The sequence below is a fragment of the Leptidea sinapis genome, chromosome 39 (genome assembly GCF_905404315.1).
Source record: "Leptidea sinapis chromosome 39, ilLepSina1.1, whole genome shotgun sequence".
NCBI classification, from domain to species: Eukaryota; Metazoa; Arthropoda; class Insecta; order Lepidoptera; family Pieridae; genus Leptidea; species Leptidea sinapis.
Window position 1 is genome coordinate 3,759,554 of NC_066303.1, and position 18,032 is coordinate 3,777,585.

The 18,032-nt window shown below is 35.7% G+C and overlaps 2 protein-coding genes across 2 annotated transcripts in view; both read right to left on the reverse strand.

Moving 5' to 3' along the window:
• Window positions 1-254: 254 nt before the first annotated feature.
• LOC126976201 (uncharacterized) lies at window positions 255-1,350 on the reverse strand. The gene has a single exon (XM_050824454.1). The coding sequence runs from the start codon at window positions 1,159-1,161 to the stop codon at window positions 622-624; it is 540 nt and encodes a 179-aa protein (XP_050680411.1). The 5' UTR covers window positions 1,162-1,350; the 3' UTR covers window positions 255-621.
• A 9,676-nt stretch (window positions 1,351-11,026) lies between these two features.
• Window positions 11,027-18,032, reverse strand: part of LOC126976182 (probable serine/threonine-protein kinase clkA) — a 29,078-nt gene continuing 22,072 nt past the window's right edge. The window contains exons 4-6 of the mRNA XM_050824429.1: window positions 13,804-13,890; window positions 12,695-12,772; window positions 11,027-11,793 (exon numbers count right to left, since the gene is read on the reverse strand). Of these exons, the coding sequence (XP_050680386.1) occupies window positions 11,110-11,793; window positions 12,695-12,772; window positions 13,804-13,890 (849 nt within the window). The 3' untranslated portion in view covers window positions 11,027-11,109. The remainder of the gene's footprint in view (window positions 11,794-12,694; window positions 12,773-13,803; window positions 13,891-18,032) is intronic.

Here is an 18,032-nt window from a genome sequence, read left to right on the forward strand (position 1 = left end):
AGAATAGTTTATAATATTAAAACATAATTATTAATAATTATTGCCTGTTTGGTCATAAATCCACTTAGTTAAGTTAATTCTTACTACATGTTGGTTTGTTTTGATAACTTTATTAATTATAATATAACATAAATTATACTATAGCTGCATTTATTTCTGTAGATAACTTATATACTTATTTATATTAACAGATGTTTGGCAGTATCTAGAGAAAAAGCATATTTATATAATTATCAATAATAAATAAAATGGCCTTTATTCAGACAATGCTTTACTTATAACAAAACTTAATTCTGAAATTTTACTTTCATTTCAACTCTTGTTCATCCGTTTCCCTGTGTATTTGCCTTTTGGCAAAGATCTCCTTCGACTCTTTCCAACTTGTCTCATCTTACATTGCCCTAGTCCATATATTTCTATTACCTACTTACTGCTTTCTTAATCTTGTCTGTGCATCTTCTAATTGGTCTCCCCCTTAGTTTAGCTGGGCTATTCACACACTTAGCCTCTTGCTTGGGCCATTGTCTTTGTCATTCTCTTTTATGATTCCCATCCCTTACATACAACTCTGTTACTTCTCTAGTCCATTTTTTTTTTATAATTTATTAAAGTTAAAATCTATTAAATCCCCTGTTTGATATATAATTTATCATAGACATATCTCAACTCTTCAAGCCATACAATATCCCTGTCTACATTTGTCTTTTTACATTCATATGCATTAATTATTCTGATATCTTTCAAGTTTTCTACAAATATATCACCTAGAACTGATAAGAAATCTCCTTCTTCAAAATCAACTGGGTTTTTATACTTCTGTTCTATTTTATCTAACATGAAGTGCATAGTATCTACATCATCACAAGACATCCTTGATGCTTTAGCAAAGCTACGTGTTAAATCATTCATACACGAAGAATTAATTCTTGTATTACATTTGGAAGTGTCATAGTGTATTTGTGCACATCCAGTTGGGTCACTTAGTTCTAAAATCATTGAGTTAGAATTATTGTGGATCATTTCCGTTACAACACCGTGTATCCTAATGTTCTTAAAACTTTTACCGAATATTTTATAAACATATTTATGTTCTGTTGCCTTAGCGCGGTAAATATCTTGAATGTACAACTTTACTGGATCCCTTTGATATATTATGTCCATAATAGCTATTCTTCCAGTATGTGTTCAATATGCATCGATAATTGATATTTTTATGGCGTCGATAGCTCATTATTTTACTTATAAAATATCATATTAACTTATAAATAATAGAAAAAGTTCAATACTTACAATTAGATACATACATGACTTTTTAGAACAGAAAATTCAAATTCAAAATAATATTTTAGAAAGTTATTTTTTTAATTTATTTAACGGTATTAGATACAAGGCCTTAGTCCTATTTTAAAATTTAGAAGTCAGAACCGCCGAAGTTGTAGAAAGAATATCTTCAGAGCATTTATATTTATTCATGTTTCGTTATATCACATGCTATATTTGACATGCAAAACGAAAATGAAAGTGACGGTATTATATTTAATGAAACATTAACTTTATGGATGCTTTCTGCAACTGGCGGTAGGTATTATTAAAATTAGTGCGAGCGAGACGGATGGCATTTCTCCCATCGTACTTAGAACGTGTGCCCCTGAGTTGACGCCGCGCCGGTGCTAACACGTTCATTCCAGCACACCTATTCAAAAGACGTAGTCCTAGACTCATTGAAGTCAGCTCTTGTTCATTCGATCAAAAAAAGGAGACAGTTCGGATCCGGCCAACTAGGGCCTCTTAGTAGAACTTAAAGTAGATTCAGTAATTTAAAAGAAATATTCACATTGACGATTCGAAAGCGCTTAATTAAAGCCAAGTTTTTAATCATACATTTACACATGGTAGCGATTATAAAACAGTGATAAATATCACTAAAGCTGTAAACCTATCTAACTGTACGTAAGTAAGAATAATGCTAAGCCTGGCGGTTAAACCAAAGTATTATAATATTATAATTAATCAGATTGCAAAGCGAGGCAGCCTTATAAGAGAAGAACAAACAGCGCAAATTTGTAAAGGTGCTTAAGTAGAAATTGGCGGTTTGTTCCGCAGTAAATACAGAGTCTTGAAGTTTCTATAACTTTCATTGCTATTCAATAGAGTTCTAACTGGAAGTTTAATGGCTGAAAACAAAAGAGTTGACGTGTGAAGTGCGCTGCAGCGGGAAACGCGCCAATTATGTAAACTGTGCTCGCTTTAAAGCGCTTGTTTTCTTATTTAGTGTTGGGGTAAGTCAGTAATTGAATTGTATCACGATGTAAAGTTTAGAGTATTACTATTTTGATATTTTTGAAGAGAAAACTTCCTTAGGCGCACTAAGCACTTTATTTTATAGGTATTGAATGAAACTGGGCCGTTACGCTCAGCTATATAATGATCGTTCGGGTAAACTAGTCGCACAGGCATCTAAGGGATACTCGCACGGTGAACATAGTTGTATTTCGAATAATTAACTTACTAATTAATTATTAATTAAATTCGTCTTGATAACGTTTTCGTTGCTATAGTGTGGGCACACCGCTATTTTTATTTCTATTATTTTAAATGATAATTAATGATTAGGTATATTGTAAGAAATAAAATAGTGCTATTTGGAAAGCGTAGTTAATAGTGTTTACATATGAAAATCAAAATGCGAGGAACTATCTCAAATTTTTATATTATCATTCAAGTAATTCCTGTAGATATCTTAACCGTTTAAAGAGCGTAAAATATATTCGCCGCATGTTATGATTGCTTAACAGAAAATTGTCTATTGAAACAGTATGCATTTGGTTCTCCGATCTTCCGTCGCAAGGCAACTAGAAATTTATACTCAATGCAAGATGATAGATTAATAAAAATATTAAGATAGTTCCTTGACTCAAGAAAGCCGACAGCTAGACAGTCCGCAGCTAATGAACATAAGGTTCTGAATAGCAATCATAGTAAAATGGCTTATAAGTGTATGTTCATTTAGGGTTTATATTAGTAACCTATAATACATATTATTTGCGCCCGATCTTTACGTAGAGATTACTCTTATCTATGTTTACACATAGATTTTCATATGGCTTATTTACCTTGTTGTTATTCCTTAATAATTTCAATGCAAGGAATATAATTGTTGACGTCTGCAGTCAATTTCACCAATGAATGGGTCACCGATACCTTTAAGCGGTGAGATGTTTTTCTCCGACTCACTGGAGAACCTATTTAATTAGTGAGAGATCTTCTACCATAGCATTTTTATTTCGGACTTAGACCGAGATCTCGATACACGCATGTATCCAAAGATGAAGAAACCTAGCTAGATCGGTTTTTCGCACCCCCAAAACCCCGTGTAGAAAACGATAAGAGATAGGCAAAATATAGATGCAAAAATATTTATAAGAATTGCTCGTTTAAATAATATGTAAGATATGAATGGATAGTGTCAATATTAATTTGTATGATTTTATTTAAATTTAAGTACTACTGAATAATAATCACGAAGCAAAAAATATTTAAGTCACGTTTATACTTGTCTCATCCTACACGTGTCAGATAAGTATTGCATTTCCACAAATCACAAATGAAGTGAAATCAGAGTAATGCAAATTGCAAACAAAACTATCGACTCAATGATGTAACATCTCTAGATAGTGATCAGTGACTCGACCGCATCTGAATATTCTATTTAGGCAACAGCGAGCCAGTGTTGACATTATTTATTATCTTGTTGTGGTACCTCCGTAACTAGAGCTCTGCAATCGGGCTGCCAATTATTGTGGAATATTCTGCTTATTACCGAATTTAGTACAATATAAAATAATTTTGTATTTATGACGCAATTATTATTACGGGCTCGTCACAGTAGACATATGAAACAGTATGGAAACTAAGCCTTGTTGATAAAATACCTACACGTGCTTACACTTCATTGAAGCAATAGGGTTGTCAGGTTATTTTTCTAACCGACTTTCAATAAAGAGGGTGTTCTCAATTCGACTGTATTTTTGGAACGAAGTTCCTTGTGTGGCATTGCGGAGCGTAAAAAAGTAAAAAGCGTATTTTTTTAAGTATAGTCTATGTATGATGGCTATATAGTGTATAATGTTAATATTATAGTCTTCAAGATGACTGTTTGACGGGAAAGTTTGAAATATTTGTTTTCAAACTTTTTCCGTTGAAGTTTCACTTCTGCCACAGTCTTAAGAAACTCTTCCCTACAGTCATCCCACGAACATGTCTAGATGGGTAAATTTTATCATTTTCGTGAGTGTCAATTAAGAACAATTGACATCTATTTCGAGATACAAGATGGTGGATATGACTGTTTAAAAAAATCAATATGGGTATAATTTTTTAGATTTTCGGGAGTATCAATTACAAATATAACACCCATTTCGAGGTCAGAGATAGCGGATGTGACTTTAAAACGAAGCTATCACCGCCGCCCACATTCTCTTGCAACACCAGAGGGAACACAGGAGCGTTACTGGCCTTTAAGGAAGGTGTAAGCGCTTTTTTTGAAGGTACCCATGTCGTATCGTCCCGGAAACACCGCACAAGGAAGGTCATTCACGCGCTAGAAAGTTCCTTGAAAACCGCAGTGTGGAGGATCGCCACACATCCAGATGGTGGGGATGATATCCTAACTTGTGGCGTGTCGTGCGAAGGTGGAATTCGCCAGGAATTCACTGGAAACAGCTCTTCGGAACATTCCCCGTGATAAATACGGTAGAAGACACACACTGAAGTTATGTCTCTACGCAACGCCAAGTGATCAAGCCGTTCATAGAGCACTGGGTCCCCGACAATTCGAGCTGCTTTGCGTTGCACGCGCTCAAATGGATCGAGCTGATACTGGGGTTGCACCAGACCAGAGATGACAGCAATACTCCATATGTGGCCGAACCTGTACAAATACAGCGCTAGAATGTGGACCGGCTTGAAGTATTGCCGTGCTCTACTTGTGAAACCCAGTTTCTTCGAAGCCAATTTGGCTTTGCTGCTCGCTCGAGATTTCGAGACCCAGAATTCCGATAATAGGCGAGGCTGTAAGGGAAGTGTTGTCGAAGAACGGTGATACGACAAATTGGGTTTTTTAGTGGTAAACGCGCAAACTGGAGTGTGGGGATTAAATTGGACACGTTAAATTTACCCCATTCCGCGACCTTCTCAACAGAGGACTCGATAGAAGACTCGAGTTTCTCCCGGCACTGGTCGACGATTTCCCTAGAGAGATCTGCATGACCCGTGTATACGGCATCGCCCGTGCTGTCTTTTGCATAGCATTGTATGTGGGAGGTGTCCAACATATCATTGATATGCTGAAGAAACAGTGTGGGAGATAGCACACAGCCTTGCTTTCGATAGTCGCCGCCTCACCATGTGTTAGGTATACCAGAAGATCACCTGCCGATCGACCATGGCGAAACCCGTATTGTCGGTCGTTGATCAACTGGTGACCCTCTAGGTATACCAAAAGTTGGCGGCTTATTATGCTCTCCATGATTTTGGAGAGCAGGAAGGTTATAGCAATAGGCCTGTTTGCCGGATCCGAACTGTCTCCTTTATTTGGATCGGATGGACAAGGGCTGACTTCCATGAGTCAGGGACTACACCTTTTATATATGAGTGCCGGAATAAATGCGTTTGCACCGGCGCGGGCATCAACTCAGGGGCACACGTTCTAAGCACGACTGGAGAAATGCCATGTGGCCCGCTCGACTTCCTGACGTCCAACGAAAATAGAGCTTGCCTTACAGTTTTTTGTCTGAAATGTACTTCAGATATAGAGGTCTGACACCTGGATGGTCGGCGGTGTTTTTCCGTTGTCGTCAAGAGTCGAGTTGGATGCAAAAAGAGCGCACAGGAGATTGGCTTTCTCCTTTGCCGTATGGGCCAGGGTGTCATTCCTCATTTGCAAAAGTTACATTACGTGTATAATACAGATATTTTTAATATTAAACTAGCTAACGCACACATTGACAAATCAGAATTGAAAACGCATCTATACACTATTATAAGTATTCTGAGTCTATGATTCCAACAAACAAAAATAAAGAAATAATTTATTATGTGAATAATGATCTCTTAATCGTTAAATTCTGTATTTTGGTAACCGACCCTCTAACTATTGCTTGACATTTATAAAAATAATGTAGACAATGATTGAATTATTTCTATTACATGGTGCATAATATTCGTTTTAGCTTTCTGCATTACTTTAAGAGTTTATACGTACTAAGCATAATGCGATACAAGGTATGACGGTGACTGTGACTTAAAAGTAACAGTGACAAATACCTGTCACAAAATACTAGTTGTTACTAAATAGTCCTATCAGTAACCAGTAACAGCTGTTACTCAAATAATAGTCGTTATTTTTGATACCTGATATTTTTGACATCTTGTCACAGTGACAACCGGTGATATTTGAATACCTGTAACTTATACCTGTGACGATAAATACGTCACATTCTATTACTTTACTATGACAACTTTGACAATGCCAAATCTATATGATCTATGCACGCAAGTTCTAAATTTTGCGCATCACGTATTAATGTTTTGTTATATATTTACTAGCTGACCCAGCATACGTTGTATTGCCGATATTAAAATCGCGATACAAAAGTAACTGTTGATCGTAGATGGGTGAAAATTTGAAGTTGTATGTATTTTTTAATGCTGACTCATAATCAAACAAATTTAAAAAAAATGTAAAAAAAATCGTGTGGTCCACCCTTAACATTTAGGAGGATGAAAAATAGATGTTGTCCGATTCTCAGGCCTACCCAATATGCACTCAAAATTTCATGAGAATCATTCGAGCCGTTTCGGAGGAGTTCGGTCCCGCACACCGTGACACGAGAATTTTATATATTAGATTAGCAGAATGATTCTTTTAAGATTTTCTTAAGCCACCAGTTGGAAAGAATCGTTCAGAAGGGCATGTTCAGAAGCCCTTATTTGATTGCTTTGAAAATTTATACGTCTAGATTAGAAAACCGATAAGAACAGGCGAGGAATATTAGTACCTACGTGTTATTAGTATTAGTGATGGTAATTTATACCTCCTGTCCATTACAATGCAGTGCCGCTCAGGATTCTATAAAAACCAAAAAAATGATGAGCGGCACCTCAATTGCGCTCGTCACCTTGATACATAAGATATTAAGTCTCATTTGCCCAGTAATTTCACTAGCTACGGCGCCTTACAGACCGCAACACAGTAATGTTTACACATTACTGCTTCACGGCAGAAATAGGCGCCGTTGTGGTACCCATAATACATGACATCCTGTGCAAAGGAGCCTCCCACTGGAGTACTCCCACACTAAAACTATTAAATAACTTTGCATATATCAAAAACTGTGTACAAAGTTCGATTATCGATTTCCTATTTCAACTATAATTCACGTTTGCTTGAGAAACACTTCTTGCAAGACAGCTTTTAGTTTAGCTCATCGCGGAGCGAAGCTCTGTGAAGCCGCAAAGTTTTGGGGAAGCCATCAATCAACCGAGTTACTGGTGCTTTGTTAATATTACAGTGTGTTGGGTTGTGATACACAAAGAGAATTACAGCGGAGATATGACAAGCTGTCATATATATTATACACTACGTCTACTTATTATATATCTAGGTATATTATTTCTCAGGGTATTAAACAGCGGCTTTCGGCCGATTCAATAATCCCCGTTTGTGATCATCCTTCCGATGTCACTAGTCTCAATCAGATAGCACCTTCTGTATAATATCCCAGTGGATAATCCCAAGGGCACACCCTTGCACCTCTCTCTCCCCAAGAGAGGTCGATAAAGGCTTAGCGAACGCATTCCCAAAGACAACCTCAGGTGGTGTTTAGTGGGTAGGCTCGTAGGCTCTTGGTAATCCCTCTCTCACGCTTTGTTTTTCTATACCTTAGTACATTTGTAAGTCTATGAAGAATTAGCATATTATGTCTCAAAGTGATATACCCAATTGCAGTGCTGCTCATTTTTTTGGAAATATCACGAATTGTAAGTGGCACTGCATTGTAATGGGCAGGGCTCATCACCTCGGCCCAAATATATCATGATACATTTTCTAATCTTTCTTAACGAAGCTCTAGTAAAAAAAAATTGCTGTTCGTGAACCTCGATTCACGCAAATGTGCTTGGAAAGGAATATTTTTGATATCATTTTCTAGTTATGATCTGATTATAATTTATAATCTTTTCTGAAGAGCATGCCATTTTCTAAACACCAGTATAATTTTAAGTGCCTTTCAACTGTCCTTATGATGAGAAGAGCTCATGATTCACGAATAATCAATAGAAAAAGAACTACATAATTAGTGCCACTCAGGGTTCCGTACCATCGTACAAGTTATAACACTTTTCTTTCAGAAAGTTATTAGTTATTAGAAAGAAGTACGTAAAATTATTTAAGTAGTACGGGCCTTCATGTCTGAAAATTGACTGGTTAATATTGTTGTATAGACAAGAATAAAACATACATTATAAAAATTTCAGCTGACTAACTATGAGACGGATACCTATTATTACCTGATACTGTGACCTTGGATAATGGAACCTTATAAATGATGTTTTCCTTGAACACTAGATATACGTAAAGATTTAGAGAGACACGTATAAAATATGTATCTGGTTTTAGTCTTGTCATCATAATTCAAAGTTAGATCTTGTTTCTACGAGATGTAACTTACTTTGTTTAAAAAAGAGTGTAAAATAAGTGTACAATGTACAAGCTATCAAGATAAGTCGGGTTGAGCTAGCTGCGGTCTATGCTCTGTCGATTATTGCAAACGATTCTAGTAGTGATGTAACTCGTTATCGATATCATACGAAATAATTTCAAAAAATGATGATTTAAGTAGTGATTACCCATGATATCGATGCATATGTTTTTATAGGCCTGTCTCTTTGAACATGATTTTCATTGAAAAAGTAATGACTGCAATACGATAATCATATAAATGTAATTCCTAATCCAATATAATGGATGCGTAACAGGCCGAGTATACATATAGTGATTAACAGAAAGCAAACTAAGGAATGCACAGCGAGGCGAAAGAACAACAATTGAGACCTTTGGCTGGATTTCATTCAGGAAGGAAGTCATTTCCTTGAGTTACCTGAATAAGGTGATTTTGATTTGATTACCCTAAAGGATTGAGCTTTTGATTAATGTTACTAAAAATATAATATTAATTACAAGTTTAAGCAGAATTGTCAAATTGTAAGTAGAGGTATTTGCTGAGTATTGCATGATATGTAGGATTATATGGATGTATTAGGATTATTTTATTGTTGTTTGCAGAGTTCTCGTAACAGGTTTCATCATGCTCGCTTAAATGTCACTGCTTGTGGCGGCGCCATGGGACGGGTCGTCCCCTTCCCTAAAATATGGTTGAGGGAGGCGATGGCTGGCTCATGCGTCATGCTCGTGAACGGGCGCTGCTTGTGGTGGCGGTATGATCCTGTTGCCGGAGACTCGGTTTCAGATTCTTAAAAGTTATTGTGTATATATATATGTATGGATATATGTATGGATATATACATGTTTATTTATAATCGCTTATAAAATGCTCACAGAATACCCTTATTGATTTATGGTGTATGTGGATGATGCAGCTACTGTACTCAATAACTTTTGTATTAATTTACATTTACTTTTTTGACTTACTCGTGTAAGACATTGACTATTTGACGTTTGAGTGTGTTTGTTGCATCATTTTACATTTAACATATTATATTGTAATTGAAATGATCTGTAAATCTTGATATAAAAGAGAGGCAATGAGTTTCTTGCTACTTCTTCTCATTAGCTCAACCCTTTACGAAGTAGCGGTAGATTCAATAAGAAATTTTTGTTTTTTGACATTCATGCCATTTCCGTGACCTACTTGAATAAACTGATTTTGTTTTGATTTGATTTCATCCGCCGTCATTCGTGAATTTAGTTGTGATTAAGTTCAAAAGGTAAGGTGAGCATGCCAAGGACTGAATGAAATTGAGGTTGAGTAAGAAATCATAATATAATCAACGTTGCACCCCGTTGAAGATTTTGTGAAATTTTAGTTTTTCAGCTTCTCGTGTACGCAACTAAAATGTCATATTCTCTAATAATTAAATTTTTATGCATTCACAAATAATTATTTGGAATACTATCATATGAAATGAAATTTAACCTTACTCAAATTAAGTATAGAGATTATCGATAAAATGCAGCACATCACTGGACGTGCAAGTCACGCGCCCGCTGAGTCCACTGGCGGTCTGCCAGATCAGAGCCATCCGGGGACATACTGTGACGAAAATATTTTAAAATGTATTGACTCTGCTTTTTACAGACTCCCGATTCCACCCTCCCTATAAATTGCCGTATTAAATGTGGACTGAAGTGAAGTGCAGTTCGCTCCGTGAAGTTACTTTTTAAATTATTTTATCGAAATCGAATTCGAACGATCCAGGTTTTTGATAGTTTTAGTATTTGTAGTATGCAAATATAGCTACCGGTGTAGGTTTATGCTCTAAGAATTCTTAAGCATTTTATTTGGACGTGAATACCTCTTTAACTTGCATCCATAATCCACTACCGAGTATATTTCCTATTGGGCTTTCAAGGTCACCTAGGAAAGTCTCATTCAATACCCACAAAATAAAGTGCTCAGCGTGACTAAAAGGTTCCCTTAAAAATCGGGGGATAAGTTTTATTGTTGCAGCTATAACGTAACCAAATCCAAAGTCAATTAGACAACCCGCCACCTAGCTGAAGGATCAAAGAATTCGTTTCACTTGATATTTAACTTTTTCAAATAATTAACAAGCACAAAAAACACAACTGTTGTGTCTTTATTATCAAGCTTATGAACGACGACGCTATGGTTTAAATCATGAAGAAGGACATACATAAGATTGTTTTTTTATTTATTTGCACTTCATTCTGTAGCTAAAGGCCAAAATATTTATCTATTACAAATTTAAAATAATGAAACATAGGTTTACTAAAAATACAGTATAATTTAAATAAATCACAACACAAACAATTAACTATGTACAATTATATAATCCAATGTATAATACCTATTTAGAAATAAAACTGTCGCTTAATAAAGTGTTAGAGGTATACTTATTATTTAAATTAAAGTACGTTGATGGCTGGCGCGTAGGTGTAGACAGATAATTCAAGTTATTCAAATGTGTATAGTCTGTGTAACGGTTTTTCCCGCCAATTAATACAACATTATCTGTGGCAGAGTCGTAATTTGGCGAAGACGGACTATTTATGTCAATATTTAAAGAATTCGGCGTTGTAAATAGATGTTTTATTTCGTCGTAAGCTGGTTTTAATGTAGAAAGAAAATATGGTTTGTTTGTTACTGGTCTAAATGTTGTTGTAATTAGATTGAAATCGTCTGAGTTTTTATAATCAGGATAGTCGTAAAGTTCTTTTGAATCGTATTGATTTTCTTTAACTGGGATCTCGTCTCTGTAGTTATTAAGGTTTGTTGTTTGCCTGTTGCTATAATCGTTAATTTGATGATTGTTATTTTGGTTGTAGTAGTTCTCGTTTTTGGCGTCTTCATAACGAACATCAGCATTATATCCATTGTCGTCTGCGGTGTAAGAGACGATTTGGACGCGACCATCTGGAAGACGAACTCTATACTCTCCGTTGGTTGCTGAGCCATGACTTTGTTGCTTATGAGAAAAATCATCGCCCGTTTTTTGGTCCTTCACAACGTATGAAAATGCGTAATTTTGCGCCTGAAAATATGAAAATACATAAGAAAATCTGTTCAAGCGATTTTAATTTTTTTTATCTCAGTCTCAGTGTAATTTAGTGACGAGAAGAGTCAAGGTGGTTCTGGTCGAGGAGAAAAATAGATAAAAGTAGATCCACCTTCACAATACACGTCACAAACACAAATATCCTAACAACCTAACTGTGTGGCGTTCTTCCCGTAGCGGTTTTCGAAGAACTTTCTTCTCCGTACTATCAAACTATGGAATTAGTTTCCTTGCGTAATGTTTCCTAGACGATGCGGCATGTGTAACCTACCCTTAAAAGCGCATCATTTGTAAGGCCGGCAACGCTCCTGTGATTTTTCTGGTGTTACATGTAGTATGGGCGAGGGTGATAACTTCCCATCAGATAACCCTGTATGCTCGTTTGCCCTCTTTATCCATAAAATTTTTTTTTTATCCTTTTATCCTTCCTATATAGTGAGTGATACGCCCTGTCCATAACAATGTGGTGCTCCTAAGGACTCTTGAAAAAAATTCTGTGCTGCATCGCAATTGCGCTCGTAACCATGAGACATGTTGAGTTTCCATAGCCCCGTAATTTTACTATAGTCCGACAACTTCGTGCGCGACCGTCCCACGGGTTGACAGACGGAAGTCTCACGCGTTGCCCTTCCCCGCAACACCACACGCTACCCGCTGACATCTTATTACCCCGTCCCGGCCGTCGTCTGTCACCCCGTGAAACGGTCGTGCATGAAGTTGTCTGACTATAGCTTCGGCGCCATTCAAACCCTTTCTATAATGCTTGCACGTTTCTACTTCAACCTAGGCAAATATGCCGCTGAAGGCTTCCCATGCTGTAAAAAATTTTGTAAGAAATAAATCCATCTGTGTATTATAATAATGTATATAATTGTACCTCGCTGTAGTCAATATCTTGGTCAGACGAACCGCCGCGGCCGGCGCCATTGTTATAGCCATTGTAATTATTATTATTCTGGAAATAATTTATGAAATATTAATTTCGAAGTCAAGTGTAATTTAAGTGATATGAAATAAATATATACGGCCTTACAAATAAAATTGGCATAAAGTTATAACTAAGCATAAACCAAGTATATGTAAAATGTTTACAAATAGACATTTTGCTTACGAATGGTTTGTTCGGACTTATAACGTTTCCCGCGTTTATTTGCATGGCAGCTTGTCATTCGGAAAACTTCAGAATTATCATTGTATTGACAGTGTTGTCATCAGTTATGACTTTATACCAAGTTTATTTGTAAGGCCGTAAATGTATTGTGAAAGGTTAAATTATCTTTAAATTGGCAACATTCATTTATGTTAAGGAATGAAACATTATTAAACGGAAGCGTTTTGATTGGCCACACAGTAAAATAACTTTTTGAATTCACTATCGCAGCTTTTATCTTATTAAAAAACAAATATTATTTTTATAGCGGCAATTCTTGTCTTACTATTGCTGTTAATAAGATACATCCTTACATATACGTCTATAGAGCCTCTTGCAACACATGGGCAATAGCCTGGGACAGGTTTATTACTTTAGTGTGCATGACAACTGCGTCTTACACTCGCGATACGTTAGTCACTTTTGTTTAGTGTGCGTGCGTTGCTGAAAATATAGGCTAACAGTTCACCGCTATTTTATTCAACGTGTTAACATCTGTCACAATCTATAATTATAGACGTAGAAATTATCTAAGGATACAGCCCGCTAACAGACGTACAAAGCACGTAATATGATAAATCAACCATGGACAAAAATGAAAAAAGATTTAGTGATACCTTCAATAGAAATGAAAATGTTTATGTTTTCTTTAAAAGGCGAGTATTTTTTCTATTAAATTCGTTAGGTTGAATTATTGAATGTCGAAATATTTATACTTAGATAGGGAACAACTTTTGTAATTTTTAGCTACCTAACTTCTTTTAATAAAATTAATATTCGTGTAGTAGATAACATGTTCAAAATCACTCGGTTTATTTCAAATTAGGTATACATACTGTTCCGTAAGCGAAGTTCTTCTTTGGCAATTTTGGTTTTGGTTGCACATAACTGTTGTAATCTATCAATGGTGAAATTGACTGCGTCTGAAATGAAATAAAACAGTATTAAAGTGACACGTTGATTACTTCGCATCAAATTATTTCGCCCATCTATCGATTGTAGCAGGGGTGAAGTTTTATTATTTATTTCAACTACTGCTTTCAATTCAGTTTGGCCGCGCGGTTAAGGTTAATGTTATGAAACGTCCGCCTAGGTCTACCTCTTCTAACACTTTCATTCACACTGGCCTTATACACTTTCTTCGTCAATCGTTCTTCATTCATTCTCTCGATATGTCCAAACCATCTCAGTATACCTTTCTCAATTTTTGTCACAACATCTTCTTTCAGACCACAACGTTTCCTTATCTCACTATTTCTTATCCTGTCACTCAGTTTAACTCCTATCATACTTCTCAACGCTCTCATCTCAACTGCATTTATTCTGCTTTCATGTTTCTTCTGCCATACTCAACTTTCACTTCCGCACATAAGTGTTGGAACCAACACCCCCTCATGCACAGCCAAACGAGCCTTATTAGACACCTTCTGCCTGCTCATAAAGGAGTGCAAAGCACCACTCACCATGTTTCCTGCACTCAATCTTCTTTCAATATCACTCTCATATTATCCATCTCTTGTAAATTTAGAACCCAGATACACAAACTCATTCACCTGTTAAATTTTTTCATCTCTAATCACTATATTGCAGTCTGTCACTACCTCATCTCTTTCAAGCACCATCACTTTCGTCTTCTTTACTTTCATCTTCATTCCCTTTCTATCAAAAGCTCCATTCATAGCAGTTACGATCTCCTGCAACTACTCGGCCGAAGATACAAGTAATACTTGGTCATCAGCATAGAGAAAACATTTGACGAGTAACTCATTCATTCTCAACCCACTTTCATTCTCTTTTAAATCTGTCAAGCAATTGTTCATGAACAGATTAAACAGCCACGGTGACGCTACACATCACTGTCTGACACCTTTTTCGATATTAAACCATTCATTGTATGCCCCGTTTATCCTTACACAAGCACTAGAATCTCTATCGAGATATTGCAATGCTCGTATGAGGACATTATTCACACCGTCGCGGACAATGCTGACCACAATTCATTCCTCACCACTCTATCATAGGCCTTTTCTAGATCCACGAACGCGCAACAGACCTTCTTGTTTTTAGCCAAAAACTTTTCGGCTATGCATCGCAAGAAAAAGACCTGATCCGTACATTTCATTCCCATTCCATTTCTAAATCCCGCTTTGGCATCCCATACTTTTTCGTCTGTTTCATGCACAACTCTTTCAATCAATACTTTCGCATACAATTTACCGACGACGCTGAGAAGGCTTATACCGCGGTAATTTCTACAGTCCTACCGTGACCCTTTTCCTTTATACAATGGCACGATTACAGCTTTACACCAGTCTCCTGGTACTTGCCCAGCACAAATTGAAGAGCCGGTACAGCTGGCTAGCCACTATCCAGCCCTCAGCATCTCGACGGTAATCCTGTCATACCCTGCAGCCTTTCTTAATCTCATACTTTTCAATGCTTTCACTATTTCATCCATGCTTATCTCACTTTCATCAACATTTATATTAGTTTCAATAGAAGGTAACGGATATTGTTCATGCACTTCCTCTCTTTTGAACAAACTTTCAAAATACTCTTTCCATCTTTTAAGCACACATTCTTCTTCTCTTATAATGCATCCATCTTGACTCCTGATACTGAGCTCCGAGATAGAAGTATTTCCTCATAATCATTGAACACCCTACAAATATTGAATATTGTATTTAACGAAAAAAATACTTTTATACTGATAAATAAAGCAATTCATGCGAAATTATTCCCTAACCATTGTAAAATATTCAAAAATGCACAATGTTAATGTTCAAGTTTTCACTTTAGTGGAACCCGTATTTTTTACTCATGTGACACGACTAAGGAGAAAAGTGTCGTTAAGCATACTTTTGCATTTCTTCTATCAGACTGCGAATGATATGTCCTACTAATAATTCGCTTTGTGTAAAAAGAGTTCTGGAATAAATGAGGCCTTATTATTTATTATTAATATTCCTTTCGCCGCGTAGAGGTCAGCTAAGGACGGATTTTACGTAATTCCATTCACATTTTTTTTTTAACGTCTGTCGGGTCTGCCAGTTACGTGTAAAGTACAACGGACATTTTTAAGATTTGTTCAGTAGACGTTTCACTGTAATTCAAATATAATTCTGTAAGAGGCTTAGTGATGCAGAAATAATGGTGTAATGAATAGCACAAGGAAATATATTCAGCGTTATAATATATTGTCCCGGCACACGCCTCGCTATCCGGTGTTGTTTTGTGGTCGCAATGACTCGTCCATGATACCAAACAATGAAGGCCATTAAAGTAGCGATAAAGCATCGGCAAATATAACAGCTACTATTTAAATATGGTGAAAACGTCCGAGTACTTTAATTAAGTGTTTAAACTGAGCTGTCATGTAACGCTAGTTTTCGTAAAATTAATCAAACATTTACCTACCAGAGTAATTTGTATACAAATATATATTTACTAGCTGTAAGCTAGCAAACGTTGTATTGCCGATATTAAAATCGCGATACAAAAGTAACTGTTGCTCATAGATGGGTGAAAACTTGAAGTTGTATGTATTTTTTAATGCTGACTCATAATCAAACAAATTTAAAAATAAAATGTCAAAAAAATTAGAAAAATAAACTCGCGTGGACCATCCTTAACATTTAGGGGGATGAAAAATAGATATTGTCCGATTTTCAGACCTACCCAATATGCACTCAAAATTTCATGAGAATCGGTCAAGCCGTTTTGGAGGAGTTCAAAGTTTAACACCATGACACAAGAATTTTATGAATTAGATATTGAATTATGTTAATATTCTGTTATTGTTTTATTATGCTTAGTTATTATTTCATGAATACAGAAAAAAAATTGTATTTAAATAATATTGGTATATTTTGTACCTCGCTTTTATGATGTTTTCAGTTAGTATAAAGTGTGTACTACTGTTTTTAATTTTATGAAATAGAACAAAATATAAAAGGCTGCATTTTTATTTGTTGCCCACAAATAAAAATGAATCAAATCAAATCAACCATTGATATGAATATACATACATACTTAAATCAATGATTCCGACTTATACTTACATTGAAAAAAAAAAATTGTACAATTTTGTCTGGTTTTGCCACAAATAATTGTTAAAAAAACGTTTATGTGGTAAATGTTACTATAACAGTAATAATTTTCATATGATACCACAGATTATGAATGGAGCGACCACCCTCAGGCTATATAATAATATCTTTTCAAATGGATGATATTTTTTCTTCAATAAAATATGATTTTATATCTTATTTTGAATAAAAATATTTTAATTTGGAATACAGTTACAACTTAAAAACTTCTATTTTTCTTTTGAATTCATGTTTGGAACGGGATTATTATGTAAAAAACTTCGATCATTTTCTGCCATTTTCCGTATGTTTTCGAGGCTCATATTAAATCACAATAATGAAGTAAAAAAACAGAATTGCAGTGGTTGTCTTGCATAAAGTTGATATGAAGCCGTCGGTCATATTCAAGACATTTGCAAAGATAGGCATCCGTCATCTCTTAATGTAAGGCGTCTTAATTTAGAGTAAAAGGAGTGAAGATTTCAACCAAAGTGATTCAAGAGACTGTCTTAGATGGTGCTCTGACACCTCTTAGTAATACGCTTTTTATAAATCTTGTAAGAACAGGTCCAACAAGACTGCCTGTCTGGTCAGACGGCAGAACTACCCAAATTTGATTGGAAATCAACGTTACGGCCCATATAAGAGCTGAAGACCGGCACTCGTCTAGCCCAGATCTGAACCACTTGGACTGTAAATTAATGTCAGTTTTAGAAGACATCGCCCGCTTTAAACGACACGGCGACGTAGAGTGTGATTAAGAAATATCTAGAAGCAATGACTAAATTTCACATGGATACAGTGCATAAATCCACAGACTCTCACCAGACAAAGGCCTGCATTTAATTGCAAATAGAATTCTATTTTATTTATTGTCAAAATTTCAATAAGTTAATACAAAACAGTTTTATTAAGATTAAAAATGAAATGAAATTACTTCGTAAAAATAAATGCCTTTTTATTTTTAACAGAACTTA